The sequence below is a fragment of the Oenanthe melanoleuca genome, chromosome 2, assembly GCF_029582105.1.
Source record: "Oenanthe melanoleuca isolate GR-GAL-2019-014 chromosome 2, OMel1.0, whole genome shotgun sequence".
In the NCBI taxonomy this organism is placed as follows: Eukaryota; Metazoa; Chordata; class Aves; order Passeriformes; family Muscicapidae; genus Oenanthe; species Oenanthe melanoleuca.
In genome coordinates, this window is record NC_079335.1 from 46,098,474 (window position 1) to 46,124,798 (window position 26,325).

General features: G+C 41.0%; 1 protein-coding gene across 2 annotated transcripts in view; it reads right to left on the bottom strand.

Annotated features, from left to right (window-relative positions):
• LAMA3 (laminin subunit alpha 3) overlaps positions 1 to 25,624 on the bottom strand; it is a 108,540-nt gene extending 82,916 nt beyond the window's left edge. For both annotated transcript variants that reach the window (XM_056484142.1, XM_056484143.1), the window contains exons 1-7: positions 25,325 to 25,624; positions 19,382 to 19,534; positions 8,092 to 8,209; positions 7,369 to 7,487; positions 5,617 to 5,787; positions 4,472 to 4,569; positions 2,876 to 2,991 (exon numbers count right to left, since the gene is read on the bottom strand). In XM_056484142.1, coding sequence (XP_056340117.1) covers positions 2,876 to 2,991; positions 4,472 to 4,569; positions 5,617 to 5,787; positions 7,369 to 7,487; positions 8,092 to 8,209; positions 19,382 to 19,534; positions 25,325 to 25,594 — 1,045 coding nt within the window. In that variant the 5' untranslated portion in view covers positions 25,595 to 25,624. The remainder of the gene's footprint in view (positions 1 to 2,875; positions 2,992 to 4,471; positions 4,570 to 5,616; positions 5,788 to 7,368; positions 7,488 to 8,091; positions 8,210 to 19,381; positions 19,535 to 25,324) is intronic.
• Between the last annotated feature and the right edge of the window lie 701 nt (positions 25,625 to 26,325).

The following is a 26,325-nucleotide window of genomic DNA, read 5'->3' on the forward strand; positions in this document are numbered from 1 at the left end:
AATGCTGGAACACAGCAATCTCCAGCCCTTACCTCCATCAGAGATGCAAAAGAAGATAATATTTTTTATGTACATACACCCAGGCATGCTGGAGTATGCTCAAATGCACATATTTAACTATAAACACCTGGCTTTTCATACCAGAAACATAGTACAGTAATGTAGACATGAAGAAAACGTGCAGCTAGTCTTACCAGAGAAGGCAAGAGTTGTACCACTTCAAAACTATATAGTTATGCATAAATGCAGAACAAGGAAGCTCCAGAAGAATGGCCACAGTAGCTTTTTATAAATTATCAAAAACATGTACAAATTTCTTTTTTTTCATGTCTCAAAAAACATCTGGACTGGTGCTATGTGCACTAAACCTTTATTTAAAATTAACAATTATAGATAAGATGTACACATTTAAATAAAAAGACCTACACCAAAGAACTCTCATATTCAGCTGTAGATATAGATCTATCAGCAAACTTGGCTATAAGATAATTCTGAGTAGAAACCAACCATAATAACATATAAATAGAATAAACCCAAGGGCCATAAATTCATTCCATGTCCTCTTTTTTTTTCTGATCTGCTCTTTCTTCTTCACTGGAAGGGAAAATGGGAAATTTTTTGAAAGAATGCAGGTAGCAAAATCAGGCTTCCCCAAGCATCTAGGTGCTGGCTGATCTTTTAATTACAGGAAATTACCTTCCCAGGAAATTCCTGAAGTTACGACTTGATAAAGCTATTACTTCACATTTAGGGAAATCCTCCTTTCATCTGGACCAGGAGACACAACACTCTGGAAGGCAATGGGTACAGAAGCTAAGGGCTCTGTCCCTCCTTCAGGATGAGGGAAGCATATAGGAGGTAATTCTTCCAAACTCTATTCCAAGTTCCTGGCACAACTGGGAGCACAACTCAGGGACAACTGCTTTTCCATGTCTTGCTTGATAATCATGCAGCCAAGAGAAAAGAAACTGGACGATTCTCTGCATTCTCTCTCTTTTTTATCTTAAGAGTTGTGGATAAGGAAGCCTTTTCCTAGAAATGACCAACCACACAGCTGAGGAGGTGCCCTGCCATGAACCTTCCTTATGGTCTGCTGACAAGTACTGGACAGGGTTCAAGACTGGGTTCCCTGGCCAGGATGCAATAGCCTAAACCTAAAACCTTTGGGTTTTCTTACTTGTAAAATTCTTCAAGAAAATAAAACATCACACAAACGAGATGCTGGCTCAAGATATTAAGTCAGAAAAATTAAAAAGAGAATATTACATAGATATGTGTTTGTGTATGTATATATAATTACACTGTAAATTAAACCTCCCTTGCCTCTAGGGCCAAACCATCTGTGAGCTGCAGCTCAGCTATGTCTTCTAACAGCAATGGGAAATTATTTGCTCAGATTACAGTAACAACAATTTCACTCATAAGGGAATAGAAGCCACTTCTATTTCATCAAGCACTTTTTCACTACTTTGGGCCATTTGCTGATCCATACATACTGGGAAGCTCACAGCAAAATCTTGGGCTGATCCCTACAAGCTTCCACCATCCTCTTTCAATCAGTTTCTCTCAAGGAACCTCAGGTTTCTGGAAAGCTGAATAAAGTTGTTTTAATTCCCTCATTGGCTGCCAGCTAAAGAGGCCTGCACCTGGCAAATGCTCTTAACAAATCACCTCAAACTGCTAGGAGCAATCCATACTAAAAAGGATATTTTTTTAGAGGTAGCTAGAAACAAAGTGGTTTTGGCTCACAATCTTGTAGATGATCTTCCATACACTCATTCTTTAAAAAACATGACATTATTTATGCTCTTTGTCTGTCTCTCTTCTGGCAAAAAATGTTTTCCTTTTAAAGAGGGGGACTTAAATGAGGTTTCAAATATGGTTTAAAACCTGTGTTCCAACATGCCTACCTCCTATCAAACATTTTAATCACACACAACCTCCTTCCCCCCTCCCAAGTCTTAATACTGCAGTTTTAATTAAACAAGTCATCTCTTTATTCCTCAGAGTAATTATATAGGTAGATCCCTTTGGCTTTCAAATAAGGTTCTCCTGTTAAGAGTTTGTACCCACTGGCTATGTAACTCTCAGGAAAGGCAGATGAGAAAAATAGATTGGGCCAGACACAAAGGAAATGGTTGTGCAGAGAGGTTGCAGTGCTGTGCACCACCCCACCTGGGTGGTACCTGGGGGAATGCAAAACACTCGTGTGATGGTACAAACCCACCACCAAAGGAGGGTCCATGCTGTTGCTTTTGAAATGAATGGGCTTCTCCAGCTTGACTACTCAGTCTGTAGGGCTAATGTCCTCCAAACACTCAAACACAAGGATGGGAAGAGTGGAATACAAGTGTGGGATCACCAGCACTGCCCACCACAAACACCTTTGTGCCACTGGCACATGGTCAGTGAGGGGCAGCTCAGCCTGAGAAGGGAGGGCAGCCCAAGCACCTGTGAGCAGTGGCAGCCTCGAGCAGCCTCTCTGCAATCTGAGCACTGAGAGGCCAGCTGATGGAAAGGAACATTTTGGAGCTGTACAAGATGCTTATTTTGGTCTGCTTGGAGATGCACAGTCTGTCAGCAGACAGCTATGACTGGGGAGGAATGCTGACTCAATGTTCTACAAAAAGTCTTTCACTTTTCTCATGTCATATTCTCATATAACATGTTATTTTCACTGTTTAATGAGAAAAAAGAACATAAATAATATTCACTGCATTTTTGATTCTTTTTTTCTGTATGGAAAGCATTTGCTCCGTACTGAAGAAAAAGGTGTTAAAGCATGGTGGTGATGTTCCATGAACACGTGTGCTGCAGTTAACTCCCACCCTCTTGTCATTATCTCTTTAAAACCACCATCTTTTTGTCTACTCACGTTCACACATGTTTGTGCTCCCAGCTGTCGCAGGTTGCCACTGTTTCTGATTATATCCAGGGCAGCAGTGATCACAGGTTTCCCCACAAGTGTTATGCTGACATTCACACTGAAACCTACGGAAATGAAAACATCCTAATGAAGCTGGACTTAAAATTTATTTCTTAAGTTTTTAAAATAAAAAAATAATTAGTTTTTCTTCATTTTATTGCAATTCAAGACATATATAGTAAGAAAAGGATAGGACATAAACCTCACATGTAGAGAAGTCAGTCAGTAATGCTAGAACATTTTGGAACTTTCCTAAAATTCTTCAAGATTGATTAATTTAATCATGTGATTATGAGTTTATTAGAACACATTACTTATGGAAAATGTTTATAATTGGATTCAATAGACTGGATTACGAAATTATTGTAGACTATTAAATCAAGCTGATATACAATCATGTAGGATGTATCTTGTTTTAACTTTGTTCCAAGGCTCAAGTTTGTTGGCCAACAGTAATCAAAATATTTATCATCTTTAAATGCATGTCTGCATAATTTTTCCATTATGCTTTGTTTACAATAATATTATCAGTGTTTTTAATAAATCAAGATCATAACTTGATCCTGTTATTTTTAAGATAGTGCACACTATTCACCAACAAAATGTAAGAAGGTTTTTGATTTATTTAGCTGAACAGTCTACTTAAAGGGCAGGCTCTAATTATGAGCTAGGTCTTACCATTCTGCATATTAGCTGAATCCCAGGAGGAACAAAGGCCTTGGGACTCAGGAGGCCTTTTACAACACTCTTATGTATGTAGTCTAATAACACAGGGGATAAAACTTGCCAGTATGATCTTCCTATTTGCATAGATTCCTCACTTTCTTTACTTATTTTTCTCTAGCACAGACAGATGGAATGGAGGCAATCATCTCTCCCACTTATTCTTCATTAAAACACAACTGAAAATATTGCATTGTCCTAATAAAAGCTTGTTTTAATGCTGCCATGGATAAGAGCAACAGCTGGTTTAAAGTAGGTTTTTAAAATATTTTTGAGACAAGCTGATTATTCACAGTTACTTTCCTTGTAGCAGGCAATCCAAGAAGCCTGATCTAACTCCATGAAATCCATGAAATCAACGTAGAGGTCACAAAAACTTGACAGGGAAAGGGAATAGTCCATTCAGTTTCTTTACAGTAATGATCTAAAGCCACTGGACATTGCATGAGCTCATTTACAGTGAACAATATTTCCATGAAGTTGACTGATTTTGTTCCTGAGCTGGACTTGTAATTCCTGATGAATGAAGGTGATATCAACTCATGTTTTCCCCAAAGAACTATGGGTTTCTAAGAAAATACTCAATCTGCCGAACTTGTATTTCAATGAAAATGAAAAACCTAACTAAAGATTTTCTATTATTGTATTTCACATACAATCACTCTTGAAATGTTTTCTTGCCAACCACTAGCAGGTTCTATTTTTTTTTAATTTAAAAAAAAAAAATCCCTGCACAACTAATAATTCTATAATAAGAAAAGGTCATTTGAAAGCACTCCTGTATTGTTTTTTTCAGATAAATGTCAGGCTCCATTTACCTACCAGTGTTGGCTCTCAGCACTCTTTGGATGACATTCTTCAGCATGGCCATGGCAAACACATCGACCACCAATACTGATGTCCTTTATGCTGTAGTAATACTGTGGAACAAGCACAAGAAGGATGGACTGGTCTTTCCTTGCTTGCATTGTGTCAGAAATATCAACAACAGGTGTGCTAGGAAGGTGTCTACGATAAAAAATTTGCACTCTCCATTGGGAATTTAATAAAACACTTGAGATGATATCATTCAGCTATCCTACACCTCATAGCCAGGATAACACCAGAAGTTCCTCACACTACAGCTGTGCTGCTTGCCAAGTAAACTGCATACTGCATTTACATCTGCCTGTGAGCAACATCTTAAAATTTACTTAAGGCAGTAAGGGCACTTGATGGGAGTGCTGTCAAATAACTGGAACAGCTAAATGTTTTTCAGTGCAGAAACCCTCACACACATTTGTGTGGTGCCTCACCCCAAGGTTTCCTCCAATTGTTACTGAATCTTCATTTTAAATGAAAAGGTTAAAAATAGCAACACAATATGAAGTCTGAAATCTCTGTAAGTACATGAATTTCTGTGTGGTGCTCCCTGTATTTCCTTATATCCCTTTCCCACTGAATGGGAGTGGAACTTTGGCCTTCAATCTCTTGGATAGCCCAAAATGCACTGAAAACACCCAGGCATCTCAAATAATTTTTGGAAAGATAGCAACTTTCAAGTACAGCCTTTGATTTCTGCTCTTTCAGAGGTACTATTTTCCGAAAACCTTTTGTGAATAAATATCAGAAAGTAGTGACAAATAAAGTAGAAGAGATTTAGTTCCTCAGTTCTGCATAAGATAGTTTAGAATAATTATGCTTTGGCTCTCATGATGCACTCAGCTTGCTTCCATATTAGAAACCAGGGAATGAAAATGGTCTGTTACAAAATCATTAATCACTACTGCCCCTCCATAAATCCATGCTGGCCCAGTTACCTTCTTGCCTCAAACAAACCTGGAGAAAAACGTGGGGATTTCAAGGTGGGCCAACGCAAATTTCATTGTCAGGATGTTGCAAACTTAAAACATTCTGACCATTTTTGGGTCCCCAACACGCTGGGTATGGCTGTTGAGCATTTACACCTCAGTGACAACAGCACTTACTCTACGAGTGACAGTGGGGTCCCGCTGAGCCTTGGATATCAAGTGTCCCAGAAGAGTATTAGTTCTGAGAAAACGGAGGCGGATGTTTGTTACTTTTGTGAACTCTTGAAGACCAGGGGAGTAAGTGAAGTTGTTTGCTCCTGGGCGGCCATTTACCAAGGATACTACAATCTAACAAAGAGGTAAGCACACTTGTTAAAATATATCAACTGAAAGTGCCAATAGCAGCATAGAGCAGAATTAATAAAAGAATCAAAAAACTTACTATAGTTCTTGAACATATTTGCAGTAACTACTAGGCATTTCCTACTGAAATCAGGATATTGGGTAAAACACTGTTGTTAGTCTTGGAGCCTCCTGCATTCTCATTATCCATATAACACATCAGAAAAAAAAAAGAAAAAAAAAGTGCCCTCTATCTGTTTTGAAAACAGTAGCTATAGCACGCAAAAAGTACATTTTAATAGGAAAAAAACAATAGGAATAGTTGCAAGTAGTTGTTTGAACAGTGACAGTGTCAATGGAAGTTTAGCTTGATTAAAAACATCAGATTTTGGCTGTTTCCCAAAGCACATTTATTTTTGGGTCAAGGCATAAACATTCCTGGAAAATATTATTGTTAGCAGGTCCACTGCCTGCGAGCATATTAATGGTCTTCTGGAAGAAAGTACACAGTGCTGCTTTAGAAAATCCCCCCACATGAAAGCAGGTTTGTCTGACTTCCAAAACAAGGGATCCAACACAATTTTATTTTTTTAAAGAATCAGCTGCCAGCAGCTCAGCAATCATGAATCTCTATTGAATGAGCAACCTAGGCTGTATGTACAGGGCTCAATAAAAGACTTTAATTTATTTATAACCACACAGATAACAGATTACTATTTTCAAATGGCTCCTATACCCTGAAGAACATAACAAGGGTATGATGATCGTTCCAGCTGCAGCACAATTCCTTCAGGAAAAGTCATAGAGCATGCAATAGGGAATGGCACCACATTGCTCTTCTGGGGAAATTATTATTTACAATACCTGATTAGGAAAATTTTACAGATGCTTTAACAAATAAATTCTATTTTAATATGAAACCCTAGATCCATCTGCTCAAAACTCTGGATAACTCTTGAGATCTGGATTCTAACAGCATCAGGCATAAGAGCAGAATGCCAGGAGAAGCCATCAGCACATCCAGGAGTTTAACATTCATAAAAGTAATACAAGCCACAGCTCTGCCTAGCGAGGAGCAATGGCTAAAAACAAAGTAGTGTTTTCCAAATATTTTTATTATATTATAAACATGTAGCTTTCTCAGATATATATAGATATAGATATATAGATATATAGATATATAGATATAGATATAGATACAGATATATAGATATATAGATATTTATTTTTTTTAACAGCTACTTCAGTTTCTATGGCCTTTACTCACATGAGCATTTCTGGTGGACCAAGTTTTGCCATGCACATTGGAAGTATTCAGAAAATGCAGTCAACACCTTCAAATGCACATGGCTATAGTGAGGTACACAAATGATGATAAATATAAACACAGGTTTCCCTGCGCAGCCCCTACCCCCATAGGGAATGGCGAAAATTAGGAGGAGTCGGGTCACGCTCTCAAAATCTCACTGAGGTTTAGGTTATGATGGAGATTCAAGCAGTCATAGCTAAAAAATTACTTCCAAAAAGCTTCTGAAACCAAGGATGTTTGCTTCCAGCATCACACCTGGCTTTCCTGGCAGCACCCACCTCTCCGTTTTCAAGAGGCAGGATGCGAGAGTACTCGGTGGTGCACAGCACGTCGCTGTCCCCCCTCACGGGAAGATTTGCCTCCTTGCCAAAGCGCTCCAAGCAATCTGCTTTCGAGTCTGGTCAAGCAAGAACAAAATTAATTTGATAGTAAATAGGCTCTATTGTTCTAATTTAAATTAACAGAGAGGTATCCCCTGTGCTTACAGGTAAATTCTCCCCATGATAGAGTGATAACAGTGATTGTGTCACTCAGCACAGAGTAACAGACATTCCTCAAAACAATCATCTCTCCTCCTAAACCATTCAGTGGTGCCTGACAAGACATGGCACAGTATTTCTCATGTCATCACCAGAAAAAAGCTATATAGGTACTCCAAGATTTTGCATTGGTATATCATTTTGATTTTTGCAAGAAACTCCAGGGTCCCGAGGGATGAAGGACACTGAAGTTCTGACATATCCAAGAAACAAGAGAAACAAATCAGAAATTTCTAACAAGTTAAAAAATTCATGTGCTGAGTCACACTTTCAAAATACCATACTCATACCTACCACTAATTTATTGTAGCTAAAAAAGAAAAGAAAAACATATTTAACATTCACTGCCTTCTCTGCAGGTGAAATCTTCAGAAAGCCCCATGGTTTCATTTTGCTGCTACTGAGGAAATGACTAAAGAAACCCGTCCCCAAAAGACCAGTGACACAAGAATTGATACTTACAAGCAAAATATTGCCAGGGAGTGTAAGTTTTTCCAAAATCCACCGATCTTTCCAAGACCCAGAGATCTGGACGAGGAGAATTTGCAAACTTGATAAGGATATAGGCAACATGGAAGAGCTGGTAAGAGAATATACACAAATCTTGTCAGGAGCTTTTTTTTTGAACTCTATAAAAGCACAGCAATAATGAAACTAATGCAAATAAACACCTTTTCTTCAGTGTACAGGGAGAAGGTACACCCTGCAGTTTCATTCCCATTAAAATAACAGGCCAGATTCTCAGCTGGCTGCTTCACCAGGCAATGTGTTCAAGAGCATTAAGACATCTGCAAGAGGACTGTGTTAAATGCCCTCTCCTGCATTTCAGAACAGGTCTGCTGTGCAGCTGACTGCTTGGGTGTGCCAAGGGTACAGTACTCAACCTGGAAAAGGTACATCACTCAACCAAGCTGCTTTTGCAGCACCCTGGTACATTTGTGATGCATTCCCATCACGTAATTGTGCTTGGAGCTAAGGAATATCAAAACCATGTAAGAGAAAATGCAATACCCTTCACACTGGGACTCCTTTGGTTGATAATGATCCCAGCCACCTGCTCCCTCATATAAAGATTATTTCCAGACAAATTTGCTACTTAACAGACTTTACAAGTAATAGAAGAAAGCCACCCCAGAGTTTGTGGGTATCAAATACCACAGGAGAGACTTTAGTAACTGGTAGCTCATTCAGTGTCTGAAACAGCTCAGAGAGCTCCATCAGCTCAAGGCTCCCAAGGCCAAGAGTTTCATCTGACTTCTTAAGGAGCTCATTGTGTATCACACAGAGGGCTCCCAAACACTAGAGAAGAAATGGATCTTACAAGACAGGAAGAGTTACTGTAAGCCTCTTGAGATAGTCCACAGTCATAAAAACCAGAACATCAATAAAAATTACCTTTACATAAAAAGCTAAACACAGATTGATTCTAAAGGCCATTTGGAAATTAAACCATGACATGCATGGAGCTGCCAATAAAAGTGAACCAATACTGAGGTACACTCAATATTCAAGTGAAGCTGCACTGGAATTTCCCCCTCAACCACCTCAATTGAGAATCATCTGCTGGCAGGAGATTCTGACTTTGATGGGGGGGACTGCAGTCAGCAGCCTGTCAAGCAACTGCTGCCAGAGCCCCAACATCAAATACACCCAAGCAGTTTATCTCTGCTCATACCTCACAAATGTCATAACCCTGAAGCTAATACTTTGCAAAGTTTATTAGACTCCAAACCACAAGTGCATACAAGCTCTCAACCACGAACTGGGAACAGCATCTTTTGGCATGCCTGGCCCATTCAGCTGTCAGCCAGGAGCAATTCAATAGCTGTCACACCAACAGGGACCACCAAGAGGCAGATGCAGATGGTGAATACTGCAGTGGAACAGATACCTGGAAATACTTGTCCCTAACCAGCTTGGCATGACACCCCCATGGCTACATGCACCTCCATCCTCACACATCTATTTCAGACATCAGCTTCTGAATATCTGTATACTGTATGCACAGCAGAAATTAAAACCTTCTCATGGAAAAATGGGAGGAACTCAGTGGCTTCATGGAGTATGTTCTCATGATATACCTCACATCTCAGAATTTAAAAAAGACTAAAAAGTTTTTGTTGTGTATTCATTTAATGTAGTATCTACAACTACTCTCCAGGGCAAGCCCCTGTTCTACACACACACCAAGGCACCACTGCAGCAGGTATAGTACATTGCAACCTATTTCAGAAACTTTTGCTTTGCCGAATGCTGCTGACTTAGGTCAGCGCACAGAGAACCAGGGAGAAAATAACCCAACTTTTCTGTTAGTGTAGAAATTTACCCTGCTGTTTAACACAGCCTGACAAGCACCAGTTTCACCTGAGATACTAAGTTAGGTACCTCAGGAGACAGACATTATCTCCATGGGAAAAACTGTTTACTTGACAACCATACTGAGCACAGTAAGTGGCAGCCATTCTGTTGACAGAGCCATGGCAAAACCCAAACCTATGCTCTATGACTGCACAGGTGGAGTAATACCCTTGAATTGCTGATGGAAAGTCTGATTTTAGATGCTGTCAGAAGTAGGTGAATACTTTGGGGACAGTGGTAAGATTTGCTCTAACTGAGTTTCTGATACTCTCTCTGAGTAACTTCTGCTACTTCACTGCCAAGTTTCAGAGTAGAGATATGGACATTACATATCATCTCAGTGCAAAGATTAGTGTCCTTCTAGGAAAGCATAATAGTTCTGAAACTCCTTAAAAAAAAAAAACAACAAAGTGCTTCATGTTTTCATGTTCTCACTTTTGGTCAACTGAATCTCACAAGGGGCATTTACCTGTTCCAACCAGGTTTGCACTGGCAGGCACCATTAATATATTATCTTTCTTCCCCTATGCCTTAAGATCTTTGGAAGCCCCATTTTGACTTGCATGTTAGAAAGTGCTGATAACACTCTGTGTGTTGACTGATACAGATTTAACCAAGACAAGTGGTTTAGAAAGCTCAAGAGGAAATAAAGGAAGCATGTAGACAATGTGCTGCCTTTTCCAGGGCTCCATTGCTTGTAATCACATTGTGGAGTGATTACAACAATTACATACCTACTCCTAAAAATGTGTATTATATAAGGAACTCTGCAAGTCAGCCAATGCTTAAAGAACTGCCACCCAGCACCACTCTTTGCATATTTCCATGCAAATAAAATATGGGAAAAAAAAAAAGTACGTCAACTTCACAGCACTGTTGTATATGAAAACCTTCTACTATCAGGACACTCTCCTTACATCTTTCAGTTTTAGATATAGCTCAGGTTTGTACTGGCACATTCAGAAAGGGAAAAGGGACAGATCTGATAAAAATTAAATCAGTGTTAGTTAATGACAACATATCACCAAAACATAGCCAGCAAGCTATCATCTGTCCTGCTCCTGACTTTTGTATGAGCACCTGTAATTTGGTTCTGGCCTGGATCAAGGATGCAGAATGGCACTAGAACATGTAAACTTTCACTAAATACTGACCAAGCTGATGAATGGTCTCTCTCCAGATCTGATGAGACAACAACAGAAGAAAAATAATCCTTGGCTTAACAAAAAAATCCCATTTGAAGATAAAAGAGTAACCTTACTGATAGAAGACCTAGAAAAGCAACCATTAATGTCAATTTTAATCACATATTTTAAGCTGGCATTTCACTACTTTAAATCTTGACCTAAGACCTTCCCTGAAAAAAAGGCAAACTAAACCCAAAGCAATATTTTCCTTCAGTCATTTAGTTCTGAAAAAAAAAAAAAAAAAAAAAAAAGAAATTGCCTTAATTTTTGAAAAAAATGTTTATTTGGCTGCTTTTAAGCCAAATTTGTTTAAAAAAAAAAAAAAAAAAGAAAACAACCTCTTAAAAGGAACATTAAAAACTGTAAGTAAGCATTTTGTTATAATTACATAATAGTAAAAAAAAAATCACAAAAAATCCCAGAAATATGACTGAATCAAAATTCTGACCATTTTCTTGTAAGAATAAAGAATTTAATTTGAAAGGGGAAACAGCATTTTGTTTCCAGCAATGGAAACAATGCACTCTGGAAATGCAGCTTGAAAGAGGATGTATTACTGTAAGAGTTGAACATCATATCCTGCTGTAATCCAGCATCATAGGTCAAACCTGACTGATTATCAACAGCTGGAATTTGATCAGTTCCACACTGAGGTGACCTTTTCCCTGTTCACTCAGGTTTGTTCAGATTAAAATGTTCTAGCAGCCGATGGCCTTAAAGATTCAAAAACACCCGGAAAAAGTTTTTAAAAATCACCCAGCAGAATGAACAAAATGCCCTCCTCATGTGAGAATGAAAATTAAAATTCAGTGTGATGCATTAACAATATTATATTATCAAGAGAGAGATTTCTATGAAAGCTCTTTCAGGTGAATTTAAGATTATATTAAAAGAGGTTATTTAAATTGAGAGCTATACTGTACCATCATTGTTAATGATACAATATTCATGATCTCTAACAGCATGCACATCTCTTATTTTAAACCAACAGAAAGAAAACTTCCAATTACCCATTGTCATTGTCATCATGACAACGCTAAAATTCTCAATAATATTAGTTTTAAATATTTTCTCTATTTTCCCCTTAAAAGTTTAAACAACCCTTTACATAGAGAAATTTCCAAGATTTTTTTTCAATCCTAGAAAGCATTAAAAAATGGATAAAAGTTAGATATGTATATATAAAGATACAGCACATTTTCCTCCATGCCTGACACCATAAACTTAAACCAGAATATTAAAACACTGAAATGACTTGTTAGATGAGTGCTGGACATAAACTAGCACAAAAGAAAAAACACCTTATGTTCCAAACAATCATGAGGTGTGTGTGCTGCCTCTGTAGGAAAAGATTGTTCTTCCTTTTAAAAATATTAAAAAGTCCTGGAATGTGGTAGGAGAAGAACCCAACCCAATCCGGCCAGATATTCTATCTGAGGCATCCTGTCGATCTTCAGATGCATTCAAAAAAGTACCACAGCAGTCTTTCTTCATGTAATTCGAATCTGTTTCCAGCAGGGTGAAATTTCCTCAGATTACTATTGGCAGATACAGCTGCACCACCAAAACTTCCCTCAGCTCAGTATGGTTGTTGTTGTAGGTTCCTTTCATTATTTTGAATAATGTGGTTGGTGTTGCAGATTGCTCAGAAGAGACAGAAATCTGATATAATTCAGTACACAAAATAAACTTTTCAAAGGGAGACTGATGCAGGAGAGGGATTCAAGAACTGTGCTTAGCATCTGCTCCAGAACACGCCTCTGACTGCATGGAGTTGGTGTGTGCTTGTCCATTGATTTCTTGCTGTAATGAAGCCTTAAGGTCTTGAGCATCATTTCTTCTCAAAGACCAAGCTATAAAAGCACCAATCTGTTCAAATGAAACAAAAATCTGGCCAAAATTACAGGCTTTGATTTCTTGATGCTGCAAAGAGGGAAGCAGTCCTTTTATTCAAATATCTCAGTGGGACTTGAGGCCCCCTGGCAGATCCAGGTACTGTATGAAGCACTCCTGACAGTCAGTATTCATCAATTCCCAACAATGTACAATAACACAAAAAAAATACCAGCTAGACAGAGCTGAGCCAGCATTTCTGGAGTTGACAGCTACTCTTCTGGGTATGTGGAAAAACAGTTGTAGCAGAGGTACAGAGAAAATCCTGTGTGGGTAGTACCTGAGAGCATCAGATGTCCTGAATGTGTTCCATCCAGCTTAACTGAATACACACACACAGAGCAATGACTACACTGCACAGACAGTGACAGTGGCTGCAGAGGCTCCCTCCCATGCACAGCATGCTGAAGTTATTCCTTGTTCCAGCTTCCCAGGCTGGGGTGCAGAAGCCAGGAACAAGCACAGGATTTTCAGTGTTGTTCAGTTATCCCTGGCCATACTGTATTCACATCATGCTTTCCTTTAACCAGCCACTGATGCCAAAAAATGACTTTATTTAGGTAAGTCAGTGCCTGTGAATAGGCCTCATAGACATGTCTGGAGATCTTTTTTCTGTCCCAGTTGAAGGCAGGACCAGAAGGGAGAAGCTCTCTCTCTGTAGCATGGGCAGTACTCTAGAAGGAGGAACTGTGTCCAGAGATGAAAGCATAGTCCATTCTCTGCATTCAACCAGCCTTTGGTCTTTTTGCCAAGGCTTCAGGCAACTACATCAATGAGTCTTGGTTATTTTCCCAAAATTTCTCATGCAGCCACTTTTCCATTAGGATTTGGACAAAGACCAACTCAATGCTCGTAATTATTTCTTACATATGGACTATTTCTTCACAGAACACTGAACCTATTGAGATATGGGAAATTATTTGTACGATTCAGCCCTCAGTTGTCCAAAAGATAAATGTCTCCTTATGAGGGCTGCAGTCCAAAGCAGAAGGAACACAGTAAGACTATCAGCACTGGGAGGAAACCCAGGGAAGTGCAAAGGATTGGAGGCAACCAGCAGAGGTTCTGCTTTTGCTACACTGGGTTGAAACAGGTATTTAGAAGAACATATCACAAAATTAAAGTAACATGTAGGAATGAGCATGGAAAGGAAGATGGGGGAAGCAGAAGTACAGACATGAAGGAGGGAAGTGAGATCAAGCAGTGGGAACCAAGACCTTCCTAAAGGGATGCTGAGGAAGAGCCAGAGTCAGAAAAAGAGTCAGAAAAGCAAAGGAGAATAAGACTTGTGACGTTTTCTCCTGTATATTTTCAGAATAATATCAAATTAGTATCAGAAATGCATTGTAAAGCCAATGACGTGCAACTGCTAATGCAAACACAAGAAAATAAAGCTGAGCCATTGAAAAGGTCCTTAATTGAAGCTTAAAAAACCACAACACACTGCCTACTTAAAGGTAACTTAAAGGTAAACATATGAGCAAGAAAGAATGTATTTTAAGGTATTTGCCTTATTAAGGCTGGTAGCTCAACTCTGAATAAGTTGCTTGCAGTGTGACCTAGGAATAAACGAAATGTGTGTTACGTGATCCAGCTGTTAGAAGATTCTATCAGACAGCTGTTATTTAATCAGATGAGGATTTTTTATTCTAGAGTTCACAACTAGATGCACCTTCCTGTGACACAACTTCAAAGCATACTGTTCTGCAGCACAATCTCAAATCAGCTTCCTGCACACACTGAAATACTCAGAATCGGAGTTCTCTAACACACAGGAACACTTCTGTGCTGTTAGCATCCCCATTTTTGTGTACTGTAGGGACAATATTGCACTTTCCCCAGAGTTAAAATCCCCTTTTCTCCCCAGTGTGATCAAAAGAGCAGAGCAGGCTCAGTGCTGCTGTGGATGCAGAGCTGTGAAGGGGCTCCAGAGGAAGGGCTTTGTCTCACTGCAGGTACAGCTCTGCAGCACCACAGAAGCCTCATGCACTGGTTCTCATGCCCTGATCTGTAGGACTTCCCAGTGTTATTACAGAGGTTATGCAACTCCATGCTAGAGCTGGGTCTGATTTCAGGGTCAGTGATAATACAAAGTCTTCAAAAGCCAAGCACAATGAGTGCAATAACTATTTTTGGGAGCTCAGTTCAATGCAGTGATAAATTTCCCATCACCTTGAGAGTTTTCTTCCTACAGAAGTGAGCACAGGACACTTTATATTTTATGGAATGACACTTAAATTAACTGTAACTTCAGAAACATTTTAAGTTATCATGTCGATCTTTTGCATATTAAGAACAATTGGGTTTAGTTCTCAGCAATTAGTCAAAGCTGAATAATATTCCAAGCAACAAATATTATTTGTAAGTCAAAGGATTGCTACCAATTATAAATATTAGACCTCTTCTATATAAAAGCAGCTCAGAAGATTTGTCAAACTGTGAGACTATTCACAAAATGTTTATACACTCTAACTAGTACAAAACATAAAAGCATGAAGTCCTCCACAAGCCACACCACTTAGCTTAAATTTATGGTTGAGTTGTCCTCTCTCCCTAATAAAAGTACTAATTTGGACATTTCATTCCACTGTGTACCTTTAATTTACAACAGTGGCTATTAATATCTTTACATAAAAACTATTCAACATATTAGTGCACAAGACTTCACTGAGTCCTTCAGCACTATATTATTACCAAAAAGCACAGAAAAGAAATATACATATCTAAAAGCAACAATAAAATATATGGGCTCTACTTCTTTTAACTACTTTTTGTAGTTGGGCATTTCTTTTTCATTGCACGCTATCATGCTATCCTGAACTTTCTTCTGAAGAGAGAGTTCAGAAAAATACCTTGAGGAGTGTTACAGCAATATCTGCTGGGCACTAAGCAAGCCAAAGATGAGGACACACCTGCTGAAATTAGGCAATTCAAAGGGTCAGGGGAAGGGCAATCAGACATTCAGGATTCAGAAGTTTAAAATATGTTGAAACTTACATTGGAAAAAAACATAACCAATTGGAGGAATAACTGAGATTTCATTTGATCCAAATATTTCAAACAAGTCAGGAATAGCCACAGTGTAAGCAGGTATGTTAACAGAATGGAGAGGCTGCCTCAGGGATCAACATTATAATTGTTATTCAGAAGGGCTGTGATTGATTAGAAATGTAACTACAGTACAGAAAGTCAGAAAGGGAAGTAAAGCAGGGGTTTTGCTTTAAGGTTTTTGCTTTTTCTTATATAACTAAGTACAGCAAAATGAGCACTCTTCTTGCAAACAGACTTAACAGCCAGAAGGCATTTTGACTTTCAAGATCACCCAAGCCCTTGTGAAACAGAAGCAGCACCAGGTGGGTGTTCTGTTCCAACTCCATTGTAGTGAGCACTAAAACTTCCATGGTGGTGCAGTTATTCAATTAAACATTGTTGTGAGACCATGGTAAGAGGCTCCGCTGGGACCCTGCTCTCAGTCATAAAGATATAATGGCAGGAATGCAGAAAATTAAAAGCTTTTGACTTTGCACTATGTCCTGCTTCCTCTAATTGTGGACATTTGATGACCACTCAGTCATTTACACTCAGTCATTGCTTCCCTGCACGCACTTGTACCTTACTCTTTGTCATGTTCTGCACACCCAAAAACTTTTCCTTTTTTTTTTTTTTCAGAATAAAGAGCCTTGTATTAAAAAGAAACAAAACAACAAAACAAAACAAAGGACAAATAATTAATGAGGAAAACTACATCCCTGATATTTTTCCAATATTACAGTATGTGGTTCTGTATTTAGATACATATCTAATTTTAAGAAGATTTATTTTTTCCTTAAAACCCAAAACCTTCATCTCAGCTCAGTTGAGGGGGAATTGCACTCTGAAAAAATTGTCTCTGTCAATTACTAAGAAAGTCTGCATCATTAAGACACACCAAGCTCTTAATATTTAGGACCATGAAATAGGGTAAGGTGAATTGGGGTCTCAGTGCTTGCTTAGTTCACTTGAGTAGACTTACTCTGTCACAGTACTTAATGGTCTTCATTATTAGAATTGTGTGCTACTGTATGAATTTGTGAGTGAAAATACTAAGCAAAATGTCAAAAGTGACTCTCAAGTTCAAATCAATCCTGAAGTTAAGGTTTAGCTGGATGAAAGCAAATATGAGATAATGTCTGTGAAGAGGGAAAAAAAATCTTATTAATCTTACCAAATCCTCATCCATCCACCAGCTAAAATGATTCATTCCTGATCACACGACATAGAGAAATTTTCACTTTTGTCTTGGATTCATTTCCAAGAAAGAGGACTCAGAGTCATCTTTCATGTAGTACCAGACTAATAAGAAACACACAACCTCACTCTAAGAAATACTTCAACAACTACAGAAATCTTAGCACTCAGCTGCTGGTGTCCAAGGAGTGCCAGGAAAAGAGGGCACTTAGTTCATAACCCTCCTCTCAAGGAAAGAGTTTTTCAGAAGTTTACTCAGCAGATAAAAAGTAAAGTGTCTGTCAGTAGGTCCTCCAATGAAGGTAAAAATTGCACAGCCAGAAAACAAGTTTAGTATGGCCTTTCTGCACTGCAGCTCTACTGGATACAGAAACACTGAATAAAGATATCCTCTAAATGAGAACCATTCCAGCCACGGGAGGAACAAGAGTATTAGAACATAATGTCAAACAAGACATAAAATAAGTTGCACCTGAATCCCCAGCAAAATGGCAGTTAAGTCTCACAGAGAAATATTTCCTTAGTTATTCCCACCTTGCTGTCAACTAACTAAAAAACTTAACTAAAAAAATCCTGTCCTATATAATCAATCAATAAACAATTACTGCAGTCCAAAATATGTATGCATGTGTGCATATATATATATATTTTGCAGGTCCACACATATATTTATAAACATGTGTTTTCATGTGGTGTGAACTTGCACAGTGTAACTAACTTCACTGGATCAGGACCCAATTATGGCAGCTGAGAATCCATCCCTGTGACTTAAAAAACAGATACAGATACTCTTAACTACTTGCCTATCACTTGGAGGGAAATATGGTTGTTCCTGTTACTGTCTCAATTCATATTACACTGGCTTTGCTGTCCCTTCCCTTTTAGACCACCTTAGCAGTATTTTTCTGTCTATCTTGAAGATTTTGCTGGATGACAGAGAAACCAGAAGGACTCCCAAGGCAAAAGCACACTCCAAACATTGTTCTCAAAATGTATGCATGCACAAAGATCATGAAGCCACTCTCTCTCTGAGCTCATGGAAAAGGGGAATACAAATCAGAAGGCACAGCTTGAGTTTCAACTAAGAAGTCCCCCCACGTCACTTCCAATTAATGAGTTTCAGGTTCTGTGCAAGAAAATACACCATCACTGTATCTGCGTGATCCCAGTGGCAAGAACTCCCACCATAAAAATTCCCAAAGGAAAATAATCCCTTTATACAGTTGTCTTGGGTTGCAATACAGGATGTGACCAAAAGTATGTATTCTATCACCATCTGTTGGAACAAGGTGGGACAGTGATCCTTATCTGCATGGGAGATACCTTCTGTTAATGAGCCATCTGTTAAAAACAGGTGGGGCAATTTCCTTTATCTTTTCTACAGCCCATCCTTCCTCCAGGAAGATTATCTTCTGTTAATGGGCCATTGAGTCCCACTGCATGACTGATAAAATTGCATCATCCCATTGGGATATTCTCCCCCCAGGGGAAAGGAACCAAGCATTTCCCACCTAGATAAAATCTGATATATGGAACACCAAAGTAGCCTTCTTTCCACTGGTTTCCAGAGGAAAACCAGACCCTTCTACATCATCCCTGGACCTTCTGAGGAAAGCTGCACCCTTCTACAGGAGCATTGCTTCAGCTGAACCACATCTGTCACTGCAGGAGGATGCAGCCACCATTTAATTGGACTGTGAACACCCTGACTGATGGGGTATCAGGTTGTATCCTGACTCTGTCAATGTTTTGTTGTTTTGTATTACTGGATTTTTACTTTAATTTTTCTAGTAAAAAACTGTTATTCCTATTCCCATATCTTTGCCTGAGACGCCCTTAATTTCAAAATTATAATAATTCAGAGGGATGGGTTTTACATCTGCCATTTGAAGGGACGCTCCTGCCTTCCTTAGCAGACACCTGTATACAGTATACAGTCAACTTGGTAAAAAAGTACAGAACATAAACCAAAAAACGCTGTGATGTCAGAAAGGAAAAATCAACAGCTCAAAAGTCTGTCCCAGCTGCAAAGCATATGCACAAATGCAAGAAATTATCACACCTCACCCCATAGCTCAGGCACTTACCTGCCCCAGGTCTAAGGTGACATTGACTTCGTTGTACTTCAAGCCCATGGAAAGAGGGGGACTCTGCCACCAGCGCTCAGTGCCATCAATGGCATTGGTTATTGGGTGAGCTTTGCTGGGATCAGCAGCATTGCAGTAATCACAAAACTGGCCCTGAAACACAAGCAATCACAAACATGGCCTCAGACAAACATCTTACTCATTCATGACATGTGTGGTTGTTAGTGGAGATCCTGAACTAAAATCTTGACTAAAAATGGGGGTAAATTTTGTTATATACCATAATTATTAATGAATTAATTGTTCCCCATGCAATTAAAGCAATTAAATTACACACTATTATACTCTTACACACTAACTTTTATGTTACAAACTAAAACTTCAGAAATCTCAATATGGCAACTACAGTATTTATTAATTTACAGACACTTCAGTGAAATTACCTGTATTACTTCTATAGTGGTATCTGCAGGAAATCTGCAGAAAATTTGTGAAATAAAGATTTTTAGAACTGGATTAGGAACAACAAAAAATTATCCTCAATATTATAAAACACTATGAAATACCCACATATGCACATAGCCTGGTATAAATAAATCCATAACAAAAAAGCTCTGTTACTTGGCTACAAGTTTGGTATTAGAATTTTATAACACTGTTTTAATTTCTTTTCATGCTATTATAATACATTCTGAATCAGTTTTTTAAACAATATGTGCTTGTGGAAAATGCAACAGACTGTTCCCTTTAAGCTTCCCTTTATAGAATGCCATTGTATCTTCATTTCAAGAAGTTACTGCCCAATTTCCAGTCTACAACTAAAGCCACAATCCAGAGATACCCTTTGAGAGTCTCTTAAGCTCTTTGTACAATAATGATGAATAAACTTCAGGAAAATTAATTGTCTTTTGATTTCATATCTTGGCTTGCCCCACAAGCTATTTTTATCTCCAAGAAAACACATTTTACAGTCTACTAAGATTAGTGCTGAACTGCTGAAATTAGTTATTAAGGGATCTTTTTAGTGTCCCATTCACTTCTTATTCCAATCACTAGGTGGAGATAATCAGTGAAAATGCTAGACTGTGCCAGCTACAGATCTTGGCAGAAAAATTACATTTTCATTGAATGACAGTACACCCACCATGGCTACTTCAGTAGCCAGTCTGTGAGTTGCTGACATTGTGTTGGACTCCTATTTAAAATAAAGGGAATGGGGCAAATGTTACCTTATCAACTAAGCATCTGTTACCATCAAAAGCATGTGACAAATCTCCACAATCCATACTGCCTAGCATGAAGCACATCCCCACCTTTTAAGAATTAACAGATTCTTATGTAACTCCCATTGTTAGGTTTGTCAGACTAACTAGTGTAAAGTAACTGGAGCAATCATACTTGTCTGCTTTTTACAGAGAAGTGACAGAAGAGCTCTCACACTCTTGCTAGGTACAGTCTTGCAAGCTTGGTGAGTTTAAGATGTTCAGCAGAATTTATTCAACATCTACCACAGTTATTAAAGGATTGGAAAATACTTCATCAATCTCACGTGATACAAATATACCATCCTATACCTTTGAAATATGAAACATAGATGTTCACTGAATTGAATATTTCTGCATCAACAGCAATAATTTCAGCATCTGCATCCAGCAACAGTCCTCATCCTCCTCTTCCAGAAAGCCCAGAATACAATGCAGTTTTCCAGAAGACATTGCTACCATTAGCTCTTCTGATTCAGCACAGCCAGTGCCAACCAGGCTGGGGGTTAACACTTGACAATTCAAAGAGACTAAATACTCACATACACAAGTTGGTTAACTACCTCTGGGGTCATGTTATAACACGATTTTCTTCCAGCTCTGTTAGAGAAGATGGTTTGGCTGACTTTAATACAAATACAGTATGGCAGGACTCTGTCTGATTCAGGTGGTTTGCTGCAGATACACATCAGCCCGTGCTAGCTACAGGCAGCACTGCCAGTTTCTGCAGTGACGACAAAGAGCATCATGTCACTGTCTGCAAAAATCCATACCCTGAGAAATCAATCCATGCCCTGGCAACTGCAGTTACTACCACATCAGAGCATCTTCCCTGAGTTCTGACTTATATGTTACAACAGGGCAAGCTTCCCTAAATACCTTTATAATGGGCTTGAAATATAGTCTTTAGATCTAAATTACATTCACAATTATCAGGCTGGAAGTACACAGGAAACAGTTGCTGTTACAGCAGTTTCAGCTCTGATCTGGAAACAACCTCAAAGAAAGGTTGAATGAGAAGAAAACAATTGGGAGTATTAAACACAAGAGTTTAATTTACATGCACTTACGTGATTTCAGTATACCAGAGCACTTGATCTGAACTCAAGATACCATCTTTCTCTTTCTGGGCACATAATCCAAAGAAGTTCATTGCAACAGCTGGAGTTTCAGTTATTTAAATTACATTCCAGCAACCCTGCCAACTAGGCAACAAAACAAAAATGAAAGAAAAAAAATTATTGGACAGAGCAGCCTTCCTTCCTTCTCACTGGCAGGATCTCAGGCACATCGTGCTCAGCCTGGCTGCTGCAGGACACGTCTCCATTCCAGTAGACTGGGCCTTGAAATTTGGTTTGGTTTTGGCTGCAGTTCATCAGACAGGCAGGTGTGCATTTACTGATGACCTTGTTACCCTCCTTTCCCCTGCTTCTCCTGAGCAAAGGAGAGACCTGAAACTGCATGAAAGTTTGCTGAAATATGCTAGGGTGGACCAGGGACACAGGGGGACAAAAATGTCTCACCTGTAAGTTATAGAAAGTGACAACAATGAAGGATTTGTTCAGTATTTCATACCTAGCAGCTCTGTGCCCACTGGCAGGGCAGGACAGGTATGCAGTTAGACTTAACTCATGCCTGCACACCACTGTGGACAGGCTGGCGGGCAAAACCAGGCATGCCACTTATCTATCAGCTGCTGAAATATTTTATACTGTTGTGCATTTCTTCACTCAACACTGTTCTTATTAAGTCATTGTCCCTCATGCCAGTGTGCTACATCAGGGAAACCCACCTCTTTCCACAGTGTATGTCCAGCACTGCCTTAAGAGCCTTGCTTGAGCTGCCCACAAAGGGACTGGCCACCCCACTGACCACCTTTAAACAGCATCCAAATGCTTTTTCTGAATTTGCTGGATATTACAGGCTTCATTAAAAGACACACCAATAAATGACAACCTGAACGAGAACAACCAATGTCAGAGCAATGGAAATGATGTTGGGGCTGCTCTTCCTCTTTGCCTTATTTCCAGATAGCACTGGCAACAGAACTGTCTGCTCCCTTTGCCAGAATGAGGATCACATTCTGCACCTCCTTTCCAGTTTCCCTATTCATAGAGCAACTTCTGCAATCCAGCATTGTAGAGAGTCCAAAAGAGAGCGACTCAAGTGTGTGGTATCACTTGAACTTGAACCAGCACAACACAGTGGCCATTACACTTATCAGTTTTTAAAAGCCACATGACCTTCCCTCACACTCTTAAGAAACAACACTTGAATACTTCTGCTGATTTAAAAGCCTTCTATGTAAGCTCACATTCTGTAAAAGTATAATGCAATTCTCTCCAATTTTCCAGGAAAGAAGAAATTCTCTGATTTACAGCATCTTTGAACTTGAGAGGTGAAGCAGCTTGAGAATATACACATTGTGCATATTCCATGTCTGGATTTCCCTGGCCTTTTGAAAGACTTTCCAGCCCTTCTTGAACCACAACAACTACTGATAAACCACAGAAGCATTCATGTTATGTATCTCAAAGGGGCTTTGTTAAAACTGGACAGAGACACTGCGGTATCTGCGCTTGCACAAGCGCTCTGAGAGGCACAACACGCTTTCTCCTGCCAGGGCTGAGCTAGCAGCAGTCCTTCTGGGAACTTTAATCGGGCAGGAACCATAACAGCCCTCTAACCTAGGACCTGCAAGTCAAACATTTAAGAAGAAGAATTTCCCCCTTCCTTTACACAGCAAACCCTCATTTCCAGCTGAGTGTTAGTATACAAAGAGAACAACTGCAAAAACCATCAGTGGCAACACGCAGGCTTGCTTGATAAGTTTATCTGATGTTTGCTCTGGCTGATTTTTATCACCCTGTGATTTCTGATATTTCAAGGCATGTTACCTTAGGATTTCACTGCAGCAGTGGGCTGTAGCGAATTGCCAAGAGATTTCTGGGTTTACAATTTACCTGGTGGCACGGTTGTTTCACACAACTTTACACAGGGGTGTTGCGTTTGGTATGGAAGAATGGATGACAAAACTTCGAGATGTGTTAGAAAAAGCAAACCAAGCAGTTTCCTGATCACCACAACCTTTTTTTTGTAACCTCAGCTTAAGCATGTAATACCTGTGTCCCAGTTTCCCTTTTACTAGAACTGTATATTACTCAGCCTGTAAGCATCTCCAAAGTACTTTGAGCTTTTTTTTATGACTGGAAGCACTACAGAGATATAAGGTAATATAAAGAGAGAGAGAGAGATATAAGAAGGTTTCATTGTGAGGCAGGGAGCTATAGCAGAGGGAAGTCCAGAGCAAAGCACACTGCTGGCTGTGGCTGCCCAATGAACTGTGAGAGCAGGTTGCATGATGGTGCACACTCCCTTCTGGCACATGGCAAGGAATACACATGCTGCACCTTCTTAGTCATCTCCCCCTCTCTTGAGTGCCTATTCTCGTTTAAAAAAAGAGAAGAACAACTCTGTTATCCATTGCAACCCCTTCTGAAACCATGTCTTATGGGTTATTTCACTGTTAAATATACAAACACCTCATAAGGCTTTGAAACACTAGCTCTTCTTTTAAGATGCTAAAAATTTACTTGTATGCTTTCTGTATTGCCTGAGGTTAGATAGTGGACCTTTAAACTTTCAAAATCCCTGTCAAATTGCAGTTTCTGGTTCTCCTCCCACCAAATGAGAATACAATTAAAATAACTTTGGATGGTCTGAGGCTTCAGGAAAGTCCCCTCTTTAAACAAAGCTCTGATCAAACAGATACCAAGCATCTATCACAGTACAAAAATTTGGTGCATTTGTTACTCCTTCCTTATCCTCTAACGAATGTGTAAATACATGTTTCTCCCAAAGGAAAGGTATATTTATATTAATCCTTTTTCAGAAGTTTTGCAGCTTATTGTTATCTTTCCTGTGACTGGCACAAAACGTGTGCACTAATCTTGTGCGATGCTAGGAAAGAACAGCATGATCCTTGCTGCCCTCTGCATTTATACTCCCTGTCAGAGTCCCAAGGAGTCTCTGGCTTCCTCCCACCAGTAGTGCAAAGCACGAACGATAAGCTTCACATTTAGAGCTTCTAAAACACCCACAAAACACTTGACTAAAGTCAATATTCTTTTCTGGCCGCCTGCAGAGAGACAGACGCCCGCTGTCCAGTCCCGTCCCATCCATTCCCCCAGGCTCGCTGGTTTACCCCCAGCAGTATCTCGCTGCACACCGCAGACCACGGGGGCTGAGGCCACAAAACACCATCGTGGGCACTCCCTGAGGCACTTCCAGGTGCCCCACGGGACGAGCAGCCCGGGAGCGGCCGAGGGGCGGCTCCGGGACACCTGAGGGAGGGAGGGCAGGTGCGCGGGCAGAGACAACGCTGCCCCTTCCATCCACCCTGCAGGATGCTTCCCTGCCCGCCTCCATCCACCCTGCAGGGCGCTTCCCTGCCCGCTTCCATCCACCCTGCAGGATGCTTCCCTGCCCGCTTCCATCCATCCTGCCCGGCGCTTCCCTGCCCGCTTCCATCCACCCTGCCCGGCGCGTCCCTGCCCGCTTCCATCCACCCTGCCCGGGCTCCCGCCGGTGCTCCCCTCCTACGCTCACTCAGACCCTCCCGGAGACACCCCGCACACACCCGGGGATGCGGGCTGGGTTCCCCCGTTCCCCGCCCGGTTACCTGGATGGCGCGTCCCAGCGGGGCGGCGGCCGGGCCCCCCACCAGCTTGCAGAAGAGCTGCGGCCGCCCGCCGCCGCCCGCCGCCTCCCCGCAGGTGGCCGTGGCCCAGATGCGGGCGGCCGCCGCCAGGTTGAAGTAGGGCGGGTGGAGGCTGAGCCCCGAGCCCCGGGAGCCGCGGGGGCCGGCGGGGCCCGGCTGCGCCGCGCTCAGGGCGAGCAGCAGCGCCCGCAGCAGCGCCCGCAGCAGCGGGCAGCCCGGCGGAGCGGCCATCCTGCCGGGCTCTGCCCTCCCGCGGGAGCAGGAGCGGCAGTGGGAAGGAGCAGGAGCAGGAGCAGGAGCAGGAGCAGGAGCAGGAGCAGGAGCAGGAGCAGGCTGGGCTGCCCGCAGCTCCCCGCCCTGCCGGCGCTGCTCTGCGCCGCGCTGTGCGGAGCGGGCTGGGGCGGGACGAGGCGCTGCCCCGGCCCCCGGGGCGGGCCGGCCCGGGAACGGGCTGGGGCTGTCCCAGGTGTGTGCCCAGGAGCCGGAGCACGGCCCGAGGTGGCGGCCCCCGGCTCTGCTGGAGCTCTCTGAGCCTCCTCGTCCTCGCTGAGTGCGCGGGTCAGTGTTTTTGACAGACCGTGAGGAAGTGTCAGAGCGTGGCGCCCTCATCATCTGCCCACACGCGTTAAGTTGTGGATGCCCTGCTCCTGCTAGTGCTGGTTGTATGCCCGTCCCCAGGCTGGATGGGGCTCTGAGCGGCCTGGTCTAGTGGGAGGTAGGTGCCCCTTGCCCAGGGCAGGGGGGCTGGAAAACTGGATAATCATTAGGGTTCCTTCCAACCCAAACCATTCGATGATTCTCCAATAAGCCCTGACCTGTCATGTCACATACAGGGAGCAAAGTTAAGGTATCCAAACTTCCTCCACACATATATCCCCACACAAGGTGTTCCCTGCTGCTCTCTGCAGCTCCTCAGGAAGACCCTGTGTGACTGTGCTGCAGAAATCGCAGCTCCTCTGGCC